Source organism: Periplaneta americana, chromosome 6 (genome assembly GCF_040183065.1).
Source record: "Periplaneta americana isolate PAMFEO1 chromosome 6, P.americana_PAMFEO1_priV1, whole genome shotgun sequence".
NCBI classification, from domain to species: domain Eukaryota; kingdom Metazoa; phylum Arthropoda; class Insecta; order Blattodea; family Blattidae; genus Periplaneta; species Periplaneta americana.
The window spans coordinates 27,030,129-27,047,615 of record NC_091122.1 but is presented as its reverse complement, the minus strand read 5'-3'; the positions used below and the strand labels follow the sequence as shown (position 1 = coordinate 27,047,615).

The following is a 17,487-nucleotide window of genomic DNA, read 5'->3' as shown; positions in this document are numbered from 1 at the left end:
AAATTCAGACCAAGTACTACATGTTAGCAGAGAAACCAACCTGAAGCTGGAAAAGTTGGACACAATGAAAATAACGTCACGTGCTAAAGAGTGAAATAGTAATATATACCAGGATATTATGGAAAGGTTGCATTGTGGACAATCAGCACCGCGTAAAAAGAAGAAATACGTTGATGTCAATACAGAAATTCTCGAATCATGAAAAGGTATCAAGAATACTAAAGCCATGGAATAATATTCTCACATATATGAGAACCATTGCACAGAGTTTGACTAGGCATTTCGCGTGAAGTTCACTGATGTACTGTCACATACTGGGTATAACTCACTATGTAGCAACAGTTCTAGCAAATACAAGTTTACTACAAACAAACAAGCAAGCAAACAAACAAACAAGCAAGCAAGCAAACAAACAAATAAATAAATAATAAATAAATACATAAATAAATAAGTACATAAATAAATAAATGCATAAATAAATAAATGAATACATAAATGCATACATAAATATATCAATACATAAATACATAAATAAATAAATGCATATATAAATATGTACACAAATAAATAAATAAATAAATAGATAAATAAATAAATACATAAATAAATAAATAGATAAATAAATAAATCGATAAATAAATAAATACATAAATAGATAAATAAATAAATACATAAATAGATAAATAAATAAATACATAAATAGATAAATAAATAAATACATAAATAAATAAATACATCAATAAATAAATACATAAATAAATACATCAATAAATAAATACATAAATAAACAAATAAATAAATATAAATAAATAAATATATAAATAAATACATAAATAAATAAATAAATAAATATTTAAATAAATACATAAATAAATCAACAAATTCATACATATAAATACATAAATAAATACACAAATGAATAAATACATAAATAAATACCTACATAAATAAATAAATAAATAAATAAATAAGTACATAAATAAATAAATAAATAAATACATAAATAAATAAATAAATAAATAAGTACATAAATAAATAAATAAATACATAAATAAATAAATAAATAAATCAATAAATATAAATATATAAATAAATATATAAATAAATAAATATATAAATAAATAAACACATACATATAAATTCATAAATAAATACACAAAGGAATAAATACATAAATAAATAAATAAATTAATTAATGCATGAATAAATAAATACATCAATAAATAAATACATAAATAAATAAATGCATACACAAATAAATAGATAAATAAATAGATAAATAAATAAATACATAAATAGATAAATAAATACATAAATAAATACATAAATAAATAAATAATATATTTGCCGTCTTAGATACCTTATCAAATTCCTAAGTGATTACTTATTCACATAATTAGCATAACATGTAGAACGATTTAAATTGATTAACGTTTTCGGCAGTAATTTGCCAACTTCAGATCGTTAATAAGTGATGTTAACAAAGTATGAATACTTTACAAGTTGATATACAAACAATTTCATGGTTAAAACAATTGTCATGGAAACAGTTAAAATATGTAAATACAAATAATTAGTGCTCATTTCTAAATCATAAAAAATGTGGCACTAAAATTAAAATTGATGTGTGAAAAGCAGCACTATGAATATTGAGTTTAGCTGTTGTCGTAATATTGTTTGTTAATTCTTGTGACCGATGCTAATGACAAATTCTTCCAGAAGGAAGGACGTTGCATGTTGTGTGATTCAACCAGGTCTTGTAACTGCAAACATTCAAACGAGAATCAAATAAAGGGATTACTATTATACAGGGCTATTCAAAAAGAAGGAGCAGATTTCAAACATTTATTTCTTTCAAACTACAAAAGATAGAAAAACAATTCCAACGTTCCTGGACAGACGAAAGTTTAAATTTTGAACAGTCCGGATAGAAGTTCCAATCACGGCCGCATTGGCGCTGTTGATTGTCTGTAGTAAAATGGCGAAACAATAGGAAAAAGCATTTTGTGTGCTGCAATTAGCAAAACTAGAGTCCATTATTGAAATTCAACGTGCTTTTCGCCGTCAGTTTAATAAACAACTTCATCTTCATGCAAGATGGTGCCCCGCCTCATTTCTCTAACCACGTCCGACGTCACCTGAATGACACCATTCCAGGACGTTGGATTGGAAGAGGAGGAGGAGAAGATCAACTTCATCGCCGGTGACCTCCCAGATCTCCAGATCTTACTCCTTATGATTTTTATCTGTGGGGTTATATGTTATGCTAATTATGTGAATAAATAATCACTTACTTGTTAGCAATTAGATAAGCTATCTAAGACTCCAAATACATTATCTATTTATTTAATTCCTATACTTTAGCGTATCGGAATTCATACAACATGTCTATGGACTTTACAAGTTTACTGGTCTCCATATTTTGTTTCTCTGCTAATTATTTGAAAACCCGAAAATCGAGGCTGTGACGGAACGCCTTCTGTCACAAAAAACCGAGTGACGGAACATATTCTGTAACGAAACATGACACTGTGGTGTTATTTTGGAATAAAAAGCACTTAAAATATAATATTAGAGATCTCAAAATATCATACAGGCTATATATATATATATATATATATATATATATATATATATATGTCCAGATGGACTGGGCGAGTTATCCTTCAATTTAGTTCTTTTAACCTATTTGTTTTGCTGACTTCTACTTTTCTGTTTCTTTTTTATCTCTTTATACAGTAGTTATACATTTTCATCTTTTTCTTCTTTCCACTTTCTTTCCATCTTTCTGTCCGCTTTGCATTCTACTTTTTTTACTTTGTTCACTATTTATTTTTAATCAATGGTTCGATATAATATATATGTTATTGTATGTGTGGTTAGCATTAGTTATGTGTTCGGCATATGTAGATGTATTGTGTCCTCTGGTTATTGCTTTAATGTGTTCTTTGTATCGAGTTTGGAATGATCTACCTGTCTGTCCAATGTAAAGCAATAACCAGAGGGCACAATACATCTATATATGCCGAACACATAACTAATGCTAACCACACATACAATGACAGAAATACAGACATGGAAATCCTACACATACATATATATAATATATTATAACATGCTTGTAGAGTAATTTTAAATAATCAATTCAATAGAAATCAAACTTACTTACTTCAATTTCAGACTGAAGAACTTGATGACTCGATATGGTTTTGTAACTGGGTGGGAGCAAACTTGAAACAGCAGCGTTCTATACTGTTCATGAAGGCTGTGTCAAGCAAGGAATTCTGTCTTACAGCTGGAGGTTTCATCCCAGTGTCCAGAAACACTATGTCCGTGGTAATTATCCCATAATATTTTGTTTGGTATAATATATAATAATTCTTAATTCATTTAAAATCTATTTGAACAGATTTGGCAAGATTTGAACATAATTGGAGCTCTTACCCTAATCTATATTTTGTTACTACAGAGTGTCCGAGAATAGTGTCCAAGTGAATCACTAAATTGCAAATACACCTTAAGTCACAAAATACTAATTTAGTGAAAACATGAAAAAATATTAGATTGTGTTAATGTGTTACTATATACAGTTATGAATTTATAGATGAGGAGACGAGACCTGACATGTGAGCAGTGCGAGTGGGGAACGAATGAGCTATCAGAAAGAGAGTTTGTTTCATGATGATTAATATTACACGAATCTACCGACACGGAAGTTCATCTCAGACTAAAATCTATCTTCCTTCTCCTTATCCATTGGTGATATAGCCACGGCACATGATAAGGTCACAGGCGAAGACTTGCGTCCTCTACTGTAACTTATTTTAGAATGCCTTGTTCCTGAAAATATCCTAACAGTTGAGATTCAAAATTGAATTACAAATGTGTTAAAACATTATTTTAAGAGTAGAGAACGATATTTTTTGGTGAAAAATGAGTAAATTAAAAAAAAAATTCTTTAGAATACCCTGTGATATGTGTGGAATGCATTGCATAACATTTTGTGGGGTATTTGTGCCCTTATCGGATGTTGAGTCGCCATTTTTAAACTTCCTGCGCTATGGATTTTTAAATCACACGTCACCTTTCATTGTTGTTTCCGGTAAATTAAATTTAAAAAAAAAATCTTTAAAATATTCTTTGATGTGTGTGGAATGCATTGCATAACATTTTATGAGTATTTATGCCCTTATTAGATGTTGAGACGCCATTTTTAAACTTCCTGCACTACTGAATTTTTAATCACACGACCCCTTTTATCGGTTTCCAGTAACTTCACTTTTTTGCTACATTTCCAGACAAAAATGGATATACGTTCTGAACTATTAAAGATACATGCATGAAATTTAGAACACACATTCTTTAGACTATTAGGAAACGTTTCTCTGTAACAGAATTTTGTTAACGGATTTCATTTTTAAAATATGCCCGTTTGTTTGCGAAAAAGGAAATAAAAAAGTGTTATTAAATTTTAATTGTTTATTTTACAAACGTAGGGACTAATATCAAAATTCTGTTACAGACAGATTGTAGAGCATGCTTTTGCAAGTACATTGCAAAACATTGTTTGAATCTGTATTTAAAAATGGTTTAGATATACCGGTTTTAGTAAAATCCTGCATTGAGTATATCTTTTTTTCAAATTTGGGCCCCCAAATACATTTTTTTCAAAATATTTATGTTTGGTTGAGTTGCTTCAGTTATGAGCTCTCTAAATACAAAAAATTAATATTTTACACCAAATAGGAAAAAAGTTTTAAAAATACCATCCTCTCCCCTAAGTTGGTGGACTTCGGTTCTTTTTGTAATCATTTCAAAGTAATTGGTATATGATCTATAAATTGGCTTCAGACTCATTACATTTTGAACAAACTTTAATTAAATTGTTGAGAACAAGTTACTGAACATTTTTATTGCACTAAATATATTTTGTTGTTGTTTTCTAATGCCAGGCGTTTGACAATAAAGTCATTTGACCTCTTGCACTCCAATATTTTTCAAAGATATTATCATGACCAGCCACTGAAGCACAGATTTTGAGGTGTTCCGAATTCATTTCTTGGTTTGAGTTGCACAATGGACAGTTAGGGGACTGATATATTCGAATTCTATGCAGGTGTTTATCCAAACAATCATGGCCTGTTGCCAATCTAAATGCAGTTACAGACGATTTTCGTGGTAAATCTGGAATTAACTGTGGATTTTGATGCAGAGAGTTCCATTTTTTCCCTTGGGATTGTGTTATCAAATTTTGTTTGTTGAAGTCTAAGTATGTAGATTTAATAAATCTCTTCACAGAATAATACGTAGATTTAGTAACAGGTCTGTAAGTAGCAGTGCTGCCCTTCTTTGCTAAAGCATCCGCATTCTCGTTTCCCAGGATTCCACAATGGGATGGTATCCATTGGAATACAATTCTTTTATTGAATGATATTAATTGAGAGAGCATTTTAGTTATTTCTGCTGTTTGAGATGGTGTGTGTTTAGAGACGATTGATAGAATAGCTGCTTTGGAGTCTGACAATATAACTGCATTCCTAAATTTATTGATGTGGCATAGACGATTCCTGACACATTCACCTATTGCAATGTTTTCTCCATCAAAACTTGTTGTTCCATATCCAAGAGATCTATAAAGTGAGAAGAGACAGCACGTAACACCTGCACCGGCACCTTGTTCTCTGGAGATCAAGGTTCCGTCGGTGTATAAATGAAGCAAGTTTTGTGGAGGGTACCTAATATTAATTGTCTCTAAAGACAATTGTTTCAGTATTTCAGTGTTTACTTCTGATTTCAGTATTTCGTCTGTTAAATTTAGGTTATATTCTATATTTAATAGAGCTAAAGGGTTTGGTTTAATTTGTAAGTTTTCTTTTAAATTCGGGATATTGATTTTCTGTTTTAATTCTTGAACAATGGATATGAAACTTGTTTGAGTTTTCAATCTACAGAGAGGACTGTATGAATGCCAATTGTTTCCTGGTAATCTAATAAGTTTTTCATATTGAATCAGTGATTTTTCTTCTATTGTCATTTTGATACTGTTAATATTAGTGTTATATTATTAATATACATTTTGTATATTGTAATATTTTGCATATTTGTTCATGTTATTTATTTTACTAGCAATTGAACATTGTTATTGTTTAGCCAACTGTCCGAAGACAGGTTTGAATCTCATAAATGACACCAATAAAACATTACTCATGAGGCAACAATGCCAGGAAATACCGGAATAGTGTGAGAATTGAGATATCAGTATTTAACTGTTCCAAACCCTTAAAATGTACATAATACAACAATGATATTCATTCATAGTGTTCTGTCCAAGGTCAGGTACTTAACTGCAAAACTAGTATTCTCCAGTCTTTCCTATTTTCTTCCTTCCTCATAGTCTCCGCATATGATTCATGTATCTTAATGTTGTCTATCATCCGATTTATTCTGCCCCGAACTCTTCTCCCGTTCACCATTCCTTCCAGTGCATCCTTCAGTAGGCAGTTTCTTCTCAACCAGTGATCCACGAAATCCCTTTTCCTCTTTCTGATCAGTTTCAGCATCATTCTTTCTTCACCCACTCTTTCCAACAAGCTTCATTTCTTATTCTGTCTGTCCACTTCACGTTCCATTCTTCTCCATATCCACATTTCAAATGCTTCTATTCGCTTCTCTTCACTTTGTCGTAATGTCCATGTTTCTGCCTCATACAATGCTACAATGCATACAAAGCACTTCACTAGTCTCTTCCTTAGTACTTTTTCCAGAGGTCCGCAGAAGATGCTCCTTTCTCTATTAAAAGATTCCTTTGATCTACTGTTCACATTTTATTATGCAGTTTTCTTTCTTTCTAGGCTGTATGTTATATATTATGTCTGATTTTCACTGGCTTGTTGTTTACATTATATTATGATTACCTACTTCAGTTCTGTGTGCAAAATTGTAGAGTACTTTACTTTATAAATTTGTAATGTTTTTTGTATCGCAGTTTTACTCCTGGCTGAGTGTTAGGGAAGGCCGTATGGCCTTAACTCTGCCAGGTTAAATAAATTATTATTATTATTATTATTATTATTATTATTATTATTATTATTATTATTATTATTGGTATCATTATGTTAGAAACTTACACCGTCATTTTAGTTACAAGTTCAGTTTCCCAATACAATGAGTACTTTACAGATATTTATTTCCTGTTACTGAACACTACATAAGTCATAATCAGGCTTCGAGACTTTGGACCCGATACAATAAGTTTACTGTGCATGCACCATAGGTTGTTGACTCGCTGCAGGTAGATAGAGATGTGTTGAGGTAACAACGTTGCTATTTAGAGTAGAGTATGGTAGTATGGGGAAACACACACATATGTACATTCTGAAAGTAAATATGCATTACACAATGACAATGTCAAAATAATGTGAAAAGAATTTTATTTCCTGTCTTTTATAAGCATTTTTGTTTAATTATACACAGTTTTAATGGTGGAAATAAGGATGTAGCAATTGCAATTTTTTCATTTATCCTATTGGTCGTCTTTAGGAAGTGCAGTTACAGTACCGAATTGCAATGTACTACAAGATACATTGTCAGGTCTCAAACGTAAATCTTTTTCGGTTATCTGCCAAAGTTTGTACTGTAGAAAGCTGCGCTCTACGTCGCATGACGTGATAGGAGCAAAACGAAAAACCTAACATCATTGCAGTCTCTAAGAGACAGTCCTTTATTCTCGGGTGACTCTATGTCCACTGATTTGCTGTTTATATTACACAATGTTCCACATCCGTTATTTTTACATAAAATTGATTTCCACTTCTGTTTTACACGTTCAGTAACCGGTGTACTTGATGTCTCATTAATTCTCTGCATCATTTTCTAAATTAATTTGAGGGCTTCCGGCATCTCTTGCTCTGACTTTTCTAACCGTGTAATAGTTTCAGACACAGTTTGCATTAAAACCAAATTATTCGTCAGAACCTTCAAATCCAGAGCGTTTTCCTTTGCGTATTTGTTGGCATTCATTCTACAGTACCCGCACCCACTGTACGCTTCACCACTATACTCAGCACGCCGTTATGCGGATTTCCCACTGAACTGCTCTATTGGGTCCGAAGTCTCGAAGCCTGGTCATAATGATATTTTGTTTCAGGTGGTGAACCAAGTGATGTCTTATACGATGTTCCTGATAAACGTCAAGGAAGAAAATGAAAACCGTGCATAATAAAGTACAGGAAGATAATAGTCGTTAACCGTTTTCACCGTGATCTTGCACGAAAAGAGTGACGAGTACTCGAAAATTGTTATTAACATAATGGTATACATTAGAAATATATTTCACATTATTGCATATATGTAAAAAAAAATCACTGTAGGACATATCACACTTACAAGAAAGTGCAGTAACTAAGAATAATAAAAATTGCAAGCATTTCCAATAGCTTAGAGCAACGTCTCTCAGACTTTTCTGAAGTGGGGACCACTTTTTTAAAATCAGAACAGTTCCGCGGACCACCTTACTCTTGTTCCCTTCGAAAGCAAATTTATCATTTATGTAGCATATTTTAATATCAGTATACTTATATTTTAATGTAGAAACAATTAATCAAAATTAATTTAATTCAATTAATTTTATATTAGTATTAACTAATTAAGTTAATGTTAATAGAAGAAAATTTCTTATATCGTCATTTGCAAAAACAGAAATAAAAAAGTAATGCAGAAACATGCCCGATTTTCAACAAGTAAAGATGCAATTTTGCATGTTCTATTATAGGTGTACGACGTACAGTACGTGACCATTCGGAAACTCATAACAATGAAAGTGGAAGCAAGAGGAGAACATTTTGAACATTGATTAAAGTTGCAACACTTGCTGCCAAGCTGACAATATCTAACAGATGTTTCATTATTTTCTTTCATTAATAACTAAAAAACTAAGAATTTTCGGACATATGTTTATATGAACTTTTTTCTTCTTTAATATGTTTTCGCGGGATATCAGCCGAGTTAAGATTTTGGAATGCTCCAAGCTTTCGACTGCTATCTCTGCAGCCATCTTCAGGGAAGCGATGTCCGAACAGAAAGTCGAAAAGTAATATAGATGTTAGGCTGTTTCAGGTGAAACGGGATTGGTTGGCGGATCGGCCAATATTACCTTTCGACTTTCTGTTCGGACATCACTTCCCTGAAGATGGCTGCAGAGATAGCAGTCGAAAGCTTGGAGCATTCCAAAATCTTAACTCGGCTGATATCCCGCGAAAACATATTAGCGAACCTACGCCGAGAAAGCCTCAAATCATACTTTTTTCTTCTTGTTTTGGTGTGAGGAACATGTCCCCAAAGTTTGTCAACACCCTGTATTTTACATACATATAATAATTGTTTACTATTAATGTTAAATAAATGTGCTATCGCAATAACTATGTATATTGCACTACAATGTTGTCTGAAAAGCTCTGTCAAATAAATGGTTATAAAATACACTTCTAACCATCTCTGTTCGTTATTTTATCATGCGTAGAAAGATGTAACTAATGTCTAATGTTTGGTTAAGCTGTCAAGTGGAAACATGTTAGCTGTGTAGAAAGTATAGTGCAACAGATTGTTGCAAGATCAATACACTGGCATTCAAAGATACCTGACCCTACTAATCGATAATGACCGATAATTTGTTCGTGTAAGTGTGGCTTCTTTAGTTATTACTTCTATGAATTGATGGCGAAGATAATAGCACAGTCTACTGTATACAGTCACGAAGCTTGGGGTGATTTTTTTGCAAATCTCGCGATAGTTGCTAGCCGCTTGGAGCGCTGTGAGTACTAGGAACAATAGACTGTGCCACAGCCATCGTGATCTAATACAGGCCTTAAGACAGACCATGTAACTCGCTTAACCCGATCACGAAGGGCGGCGTTTCAACCATATAAATTAGTTGGAATGCATAAACAGTAACATATGTTTCTCTAAAATGTAGTGTAATTCCATTAATAAAATTTGAAACAATGATTATGAAACACTTCAGACATAATTTTACTTGCGAGTTAAGATGTAATATTAATTATGGTGTGAAAATTACGTTGTTCATATGTGTAATACTTGCCTTTATTTCGATTAAATATTGCGAAATTATTGTACCGTACATTCATTTATGCACGATTCAATAATTTTCAATTGCACCGCACGGATATTTAGATATGTTGAAATTATAGGTTATGTTTACTGTACCAGTTGCCCCTTTCTGTCTAAATTTAGTGATCTCCAATGCCTTGCCATTCACATGAAAATTATAGGTTATGTTTACTATATTTAGCTTATATTCTTAAATTCGCAATCATACATTATAATTAAGCATAATGTCATGTATGATACCCCGGACATTCAATTTGCCTGTATTTTAATACTACAATTGAGTACTGAATTATTGTATTTATCTACTACTTAAGAGATGAAGTAACACAATTGTACGTACACTAATTTCATAGCAGTGGTATGGTAAATGTTTTGTCTAAAATTAAAGAAGGTAGATGTGCTAAATTGAAATCACAAAATAAATTCTCTTTTATTAAACATCAAAATAGCTTCCATTCTAGACTTGAAATGTTGACGCGAACAGATTATGTTAACATGTAAAATTCTCTTCACATTAACATAACACAGTTTTGTAATTATTTCTGCAACATATTATGCAACAAAGAGTAAACGGAACTTATGGACAAATTACACTAAATAAAGCTTAGCAATGATAAGCAATAAAGTTATAATATAATATTTCACTGAGCTCCATACACTGAAATAGAAAACCCGAACATACATTACGGCCTGGTCTAGATCGAAAAAGCATTGACTGTGCCGTATTTCGCATTTTTGTGAAAAGTTCGTTATCGGTTGTAATAACTGTAAATGGCTAAAATACAATAATTTGAATAATAATATGGGACAAGGGGACGTTTGTAGTACTATAAATTGTAAGAAAAATAGGTTAGAGTTATCCTTCTGAAAGATCCAGGAAGGTGAGTTTATAAAATATAATATATATTTTATGAAAATAATATATAAACCTTATATATTTCATATTTCAATAGTGGAAGGAAGGTGTTAATTTTTTCAAAAGACCACGATATCGAAAGTACAATACATTTTATGGTCTGCTAGGGAAAGAGTCTGTGATGAGGCGATAGTAGCGATCCTGGTGGTGAGCAACTATCTATGGATGCATATTTCAACTGTTAACGTTTGCATATTTAGTAAGTATTAAGCTTCGTGACTGTATATACTGGACTGTGATAATAGTGTCGCCAATAGCACATAAAAATACCCGTATAGGGGAGAGTCGGGTAGTATCGGACATCGGGTAATATCGGACAGTGAGGTTCATCTACCACACGATGATAGTACCTGACTGACATGGTTACGTTTCTGTGATGTCGCATAGAGAAACATAACCATGTCATTCAGGTACTACCATATGGTGGTAGATGAAAGGAACGCACTGTCCGATACTACCCGATGTCCGATACTACCCGGCTCTCCCCTAATAGAATTCAAAATTTCATCCTCCTTTAATGATTGTAAAAGCAGTAATGTAAATTTAGTAGGAAACTACTAATACTGTCAATAATTATGAGAATCATTTATACCTGATCTATATCAACATTTTCACAACACTTTTTTCCCGTACCAATAATGATGGTACCCACTGAGAACTAGTGGAACTATTTCAAAGTTTGAATAATTTCCCCGAAACAATTTTTCCCTTGATATTATTGAAGTCTGCTTCACAGAAAGCTATACCTGAAAGCCAGATTTGCATTTTTTTTATTATCCAATTTATTAAACCCTATTTCACCCTGAGGTATATTAGGGTTATAGTTGGCATCAAAACACATATTTTATAAACAATAAACAATAGTAAAGTGATAGTATAAAATATAAAATAGTGGTCACAGTTACAATTCACATGAATTATGTAGAAGCATCCTCATTAGTGAAAGAATGGCTCCTGTTGAAGATTAATGAGATGTTTGAGGAATAATGAAATAAAAGGTATACAAGAATGTCTAACCGTTTCAGAGTAAATCACGATCTTAAAAAGATAATCAATAGTACATTAGCAAAACAAAGTTTCACTTTCACTTTCAAATTAATACTTAATTCATGAACAATGAAACAGTTAAGAGTAATAAAGAGATATTACAAGCAATGATTTACGGTTACAAGTTACATACATGATTCAGGAACAATTACAATAATTAAAATATAACACAAGTGATGACTTACGACTAACGAATACCGAAATTCTTGAAGGGCGATATATAATGGTAGGGGCAACACAAAAGATTTAAAAACAAATGTAAACAGTACAGTAAAGGAATAGTAGAAAAAATGACTTAAGATTATAAATTAAACACATTCTTTTTAAACCAATAGGTAACAACAAAGAGATACTAATAACATTACACTGACTGTAGTTACAGATTAAACACATTATTTTAAAAACAAACACGCAAAGGATTAATAGCTATTTTCAGGCATCATTCAAAGGGACCATGACTGTAACTCACATCTTCTTGACGTTATTTCGTATATTATTTTGTGTTTCAACCTATTTCAATTGGTTATTTTTCACTGTAATAACGAAATATGTTTCATAACGCTTCAAGACATTTCTCTATACTTATTGTATCACGATACTCTTTGTTAATGGCAACCTGTAATGGTTATAGGAAGATATATATATAAATTAGCTTCCCTTATGAAAAGGTTGCCAGATTTGACAAAGCGTATTACATATAATTTGGAAACACACCTAAAAGGTAAAATGATACACATTAGAAACGGTTAGGGAATCAGATATGCAAAATGTCAGAAAAATTTATACCTAAGTAGCGTTTGTGCTCATTTGCAGTTAAGAAAGGGGGGATATTATCAGATAGGGTAGAATGATTTGAATGTCGCGAGAAAAATAATAATACGGATTGATTGGCATTGATATCTATACCACAACAGCCATCGGTTAAGATAACTTCAAATTTCCATTATCACTCCCATACAAATGATTTCTCAATATCTGAATCGATCCTTTGAGGGCACTAATGGCTATTTCCTTCACAATGCTGTGTGTTAGCCCCAGGTTTTTACATTTGTTGGCAAAGAAGGAGGGTATGGTACCTCGCGCTCCCAACATCAGGCCTATTACATCAATGTGGGACAGGCTATATTTATCTATATAGAACGCGATTGTTGGTTCATAGATCCGTTTCTTTTCACTGTCCACGTCATACGGTTGATCTGCATGTGTCTCAAATCTGAAACATTATTTTAAAAGCAATAAATAGCTATATTAAGAGATGACTTGAAATTTACGAATTAAATGCATTATTTACTAAGAACAATTGGCAACAAGGAGTTATTAACAAGAAGTGGCTCAAAATTGGAAATTAAATACATAATTTAAAATAAAAAAATTAATACATAAATAAATAAAATGAAAACCAATAATACAATAGTATGCGAAATTGAAGACTTACAATTTCATAATAGTTGATTAGAACTAATACGATTTTCCCCCCAGAATTAGATTTGCATATTTAAAAGTTTGTCAATTTGTTATATCTTTGGTTTTGACATATTCCCTGACTATATATCTCGCTTACACGTTCAGAAAGTTGTAAGTCAGCTCTCTTTCAATGCCAGTGCACATTCAATTTCTGATTAGGCTAATGTAATGAGGTATGAGAGCGTTGGTAGCTTACTGGCGTTCTCAATGGGTTTCTTTAATGCTATCCGATTCTTGGGCGAGTAATTCCAAGATCTGTCTACAACTATTCAACTTCTCGAATCGTCAAAGAAAATACGAGTTTGTGCCCTCCAAATAATGGAACACTTACAGAAAAAACTAAGCACCTGTAGTGTCTGCTACTGAAAATATTAAAGCCAAGTTGTTCAGTGTTCTAAAGAAACATCCTGGATACTGTTGCTTAAGGTAACCAAGAAATGTAAATCGAATATAAAATACAGCAGCGCACATATGAAGGGGTCAGAAGCAAAGGGGTCCAAGTGACATTTCTAAAAATGTGAGTTAAATGCATCCAGGTTAAGCTAAAGCATAAACCTTTTAGTGGCAATGGGATATATATCTTTTAACGACATCACACACTAAAATTTAAAATAAAAATTCATGAAATTTAAGAAAACTTAATAACATTTTAATCAAATTTTCTCAAAAGTAATGGAAGTGCACTTAAACCCCTTTGCTTCTGACGCCCACATATCTTTCTGTATCTCATGAACTATCAAAGCAATCTATTTGAATTTTTTAAGACAGATAAAGAAAACTGTAATAAGCATTCTCTATAAGTTTCAAAATTTTTAACAAACATATGAAAATATTAATAAAAATATTTTAGAAATAAAAATTGCAGGAAATGAACTGAAAACAATGGCATAAATGCTCCTTTTCCTCAGAAATATTAGAGTGATTGGAATGAAATCCTTTGATAAAGAATAAAGACATAGATAATTTAATTTTGGGAACCAGAATCATTTTTCTACGTTGGATTGGAAATTATATGTAATTATTTTGGAAATTTGAAAAATTAATATAATTTTCTTCACATTTTACAGTGATTATTGGTATGGACTGCTATGAAATAATTAAAATATTTTAATAATTTTAGTTCACACAATTCAGACATGATTGAACAATGTGTGTGCAAATTGGTCCAACCAATCTTGAGGAAAATTGGAATTTAGTTAGAAAAATTAAGAAACATTACATTATCCACTTTTGAAACAAACAGAGATGGACGTGCCCATTTTTGAAACACAAAACCCAGATTCAGGAGATTGATGAGAAAATTCTATGGAAGTTATGATTTTATTCTAAAACTATTTCAGGGTAGAAAAAGAAAAATCTGAAAGTGACATTAAATTACTTTGCAAAAAATCATGCACCAAATTAATCCTAGAAAAAAGTAGATTCTTTTAGGCCTGAAAACAAAAAAAGGCCATTTTTAATCATTTTACACTTCCTTGTTATCTTAAGAATTATTAGAGGACAAAACTAAAATTCTTTCAATCATTTATTAACATAATACACCGCTCTCTTAAATTGACTGAGCATATTGGGAATTACATCAATGACTTTTCCAAAATACGCTATGAAATATTTCGTATAAAACAATTTTTATCTCGAAAAGGAAGCAAAAACGAGCAAAACTGCATTACATTTTTTCTTTGAAATAACTCAAAGAATAATCCTCTGAAATTAATGACATTACTTCCGGATCACCCTGTATATAATTATTTTGTCTAGCCTATGTCAAAGATTTACTGAAAGTATTGTTTAAATTTGTGTACAACTTATTGTGACAACCGACCGTACCTGAACGTATGACAAATGAGAAATGAAAGAAAAAGAAAGGAAAGTCCGCTGCTGTCCAAACCCTTACCATGTAGCCACTGCATACAAAACTTTCGTCAAATGTGACCGAACACTGGGCTTTACTCTTATCCCGTTTGATAAGAGTTGTTAGAGCCCGATGAAAACACTAATTGAGCAACAGAAGCTGAAGAAAGTCAAGTTGAGAGCATTCATATAGAGTTAATTTCCATTCACTGCAGTTGAATTTATTTCGTGGCAATGCAAGGAACAGTGAAATAGCTAATCTTTATTAGTAATGATACGTTTGAATAATGTCAAGGAAAAAATTGTTCCGGGACCGGATATCGATCCCGGGACCTCTGGTTGAACGTACCAGCGCTCTGCCAACTGAGCTACCCGAGAACTCCACTCGACACCGTCGTCTCAACTTTTCCCTTTATATCCACACAACTCGCGTGGGCTGACGAAACGCCAGAGACCTACATCGAGTGCACACAATCTCTGTGTGACTTGGAATTGTGGTTTTCTGTTAACGTACACAGTGACGTATATGTACCAGCGCTCTGCCAACTGAGCTACCAGGGAACTCCACCCGACACCGTCCCAACTTTTCCCTTTATATCCACACAACTCGCGTGGGCTGACGAAACGCCAGAGACCCACATCGAGTGCACACAATCTCTGTGTGACTTGGAATTGTGGTTCTCTGTTAACGTACACAGTGACGATACCCGGCTCCGGAACAATTTTTCCCTTGATATTATTCAAATCTGCTTTACAGGGAGCTTTACCTAAAAGACTAGATTTGCATAATGATACGTTTATTACGAAGAATCGCAAAAAAAATGTAGTAATATCACAGTTTAGTATATACAGTCACGAAGCTTGGGTTTAAGGGTGCTAGGAACAATAGACTATGCAGGTACTATTTCGCATTGTCTCTAATGAGGCGATAGTAGCGAACCTAGTGGTTAGCAACTATCTGTGGATGCATATTTACTACTTATTGAGCTTCGTGACTGTATACAGGGTGTTTCAAAAATAGAGGGCATAATTTCAGGTATGTATTCCTCACATGTAGACAATACAAAAAGTTCATTACAACATGTGTCCGAAAATCCTTGCTTTCCGAGTTATGGCCCTCAAAACAGTGATATTCACCGGAACGTTTTTCTTCCCGCAGATAGGTGCCATGACAGAAGATATTAACAGAGGACACTCTAACAGTTGATTCCGAGGCGAAGAGTACACTGAATGTTGTGTTTGGCGTTGTACTTGCGACATGTACTGAAATCAGGAGCTGGCAGAAGTGCACTTCATGTACGGTAAGGCGGACGGCAATGCTGCGCTGGCTCGTCGTTTGTATCAGGAGAGGTGCCCTAATCGATGGATAGGTAGAGGTGGCCCAATTGCTTGGCCTCCATGCTCACCTGATTTCAACCCTATTGATTTCTACTTGTGGGGCCATTTAAAATCATTATTGTATTCGTCTCCGGTGCCTGACATGGAATCCCTTCGGAATCGAATTGTGACATTTTGTGAGGAAATAAACAAAACTCCTGGAATTTGGGATCGTGTCCGCAGGGCCATGAGACATCGATGTGAGGCCTGTATTCAATCAGGAGGTGGACATTTTAGCAGGAGGTGGACATTTTAGCAGGAGGTGGACATTTTGAACATCTGTTGTAAAGACAACTACCTGCGGGAAGAAAAACGTTCCGGTGAATATTACTGTTTTGAAGGCCATAACTCGGAAACCAAGCATTTCCAAACACCTGTTGTAATGAACTTTTCGTACTGTCTACATATGGGGAATACATACCTGAAATTATGCCCTCTATTTTTGAAACACCCTGTATACTAGACTGTGGTAATATTTCCAGCATTCAATAGTTCCAGCACTTACTATAAGATAAGTCAATAAATTACATCGGTAACGTATTGTATAATTCGCGGTTATCTGAAGCTCATCATACTTTCGACTCGATTTCGAGAACTACAATTACAGTTCGTCGTTTTAACGGGAGTCTTGTAACACACACAATGCCACTTTAACAGTTCACTACAGCTCCGCCATCTGTCGGAATGACTTGCAACTCGGTACACAG

The 17,487-nt window shown here is 32.9% G+C and overlaps 1 protein-coding gene across 1 annotated transcript in view; it reads left to right on the top strand.

The window, feature by feature from the left end:
* LOC138702165 (odorant receptor coreceptor-like) overlaps positions 1–8,218 on the top strand; it is a 38,881-nt gene extending 30,663 nt beyond the window's left edge. The window contains exons 6-7 of the mRNA XM_069829771.1: positions 3,181–3,336; positions 8,147–8,218. Coding sequence (XP_069685872.1) covers positions 3,181–3,336; positions 8,147–8,218 — 228 coding nt within the window. The remainder of the gene's footprint in view (positions 1–3,180; positions 3,337–8,146) is intronic.
* The last annotated feature ends 9,269 nt before the right edge of the window (positions 8,219–17,487 follow it).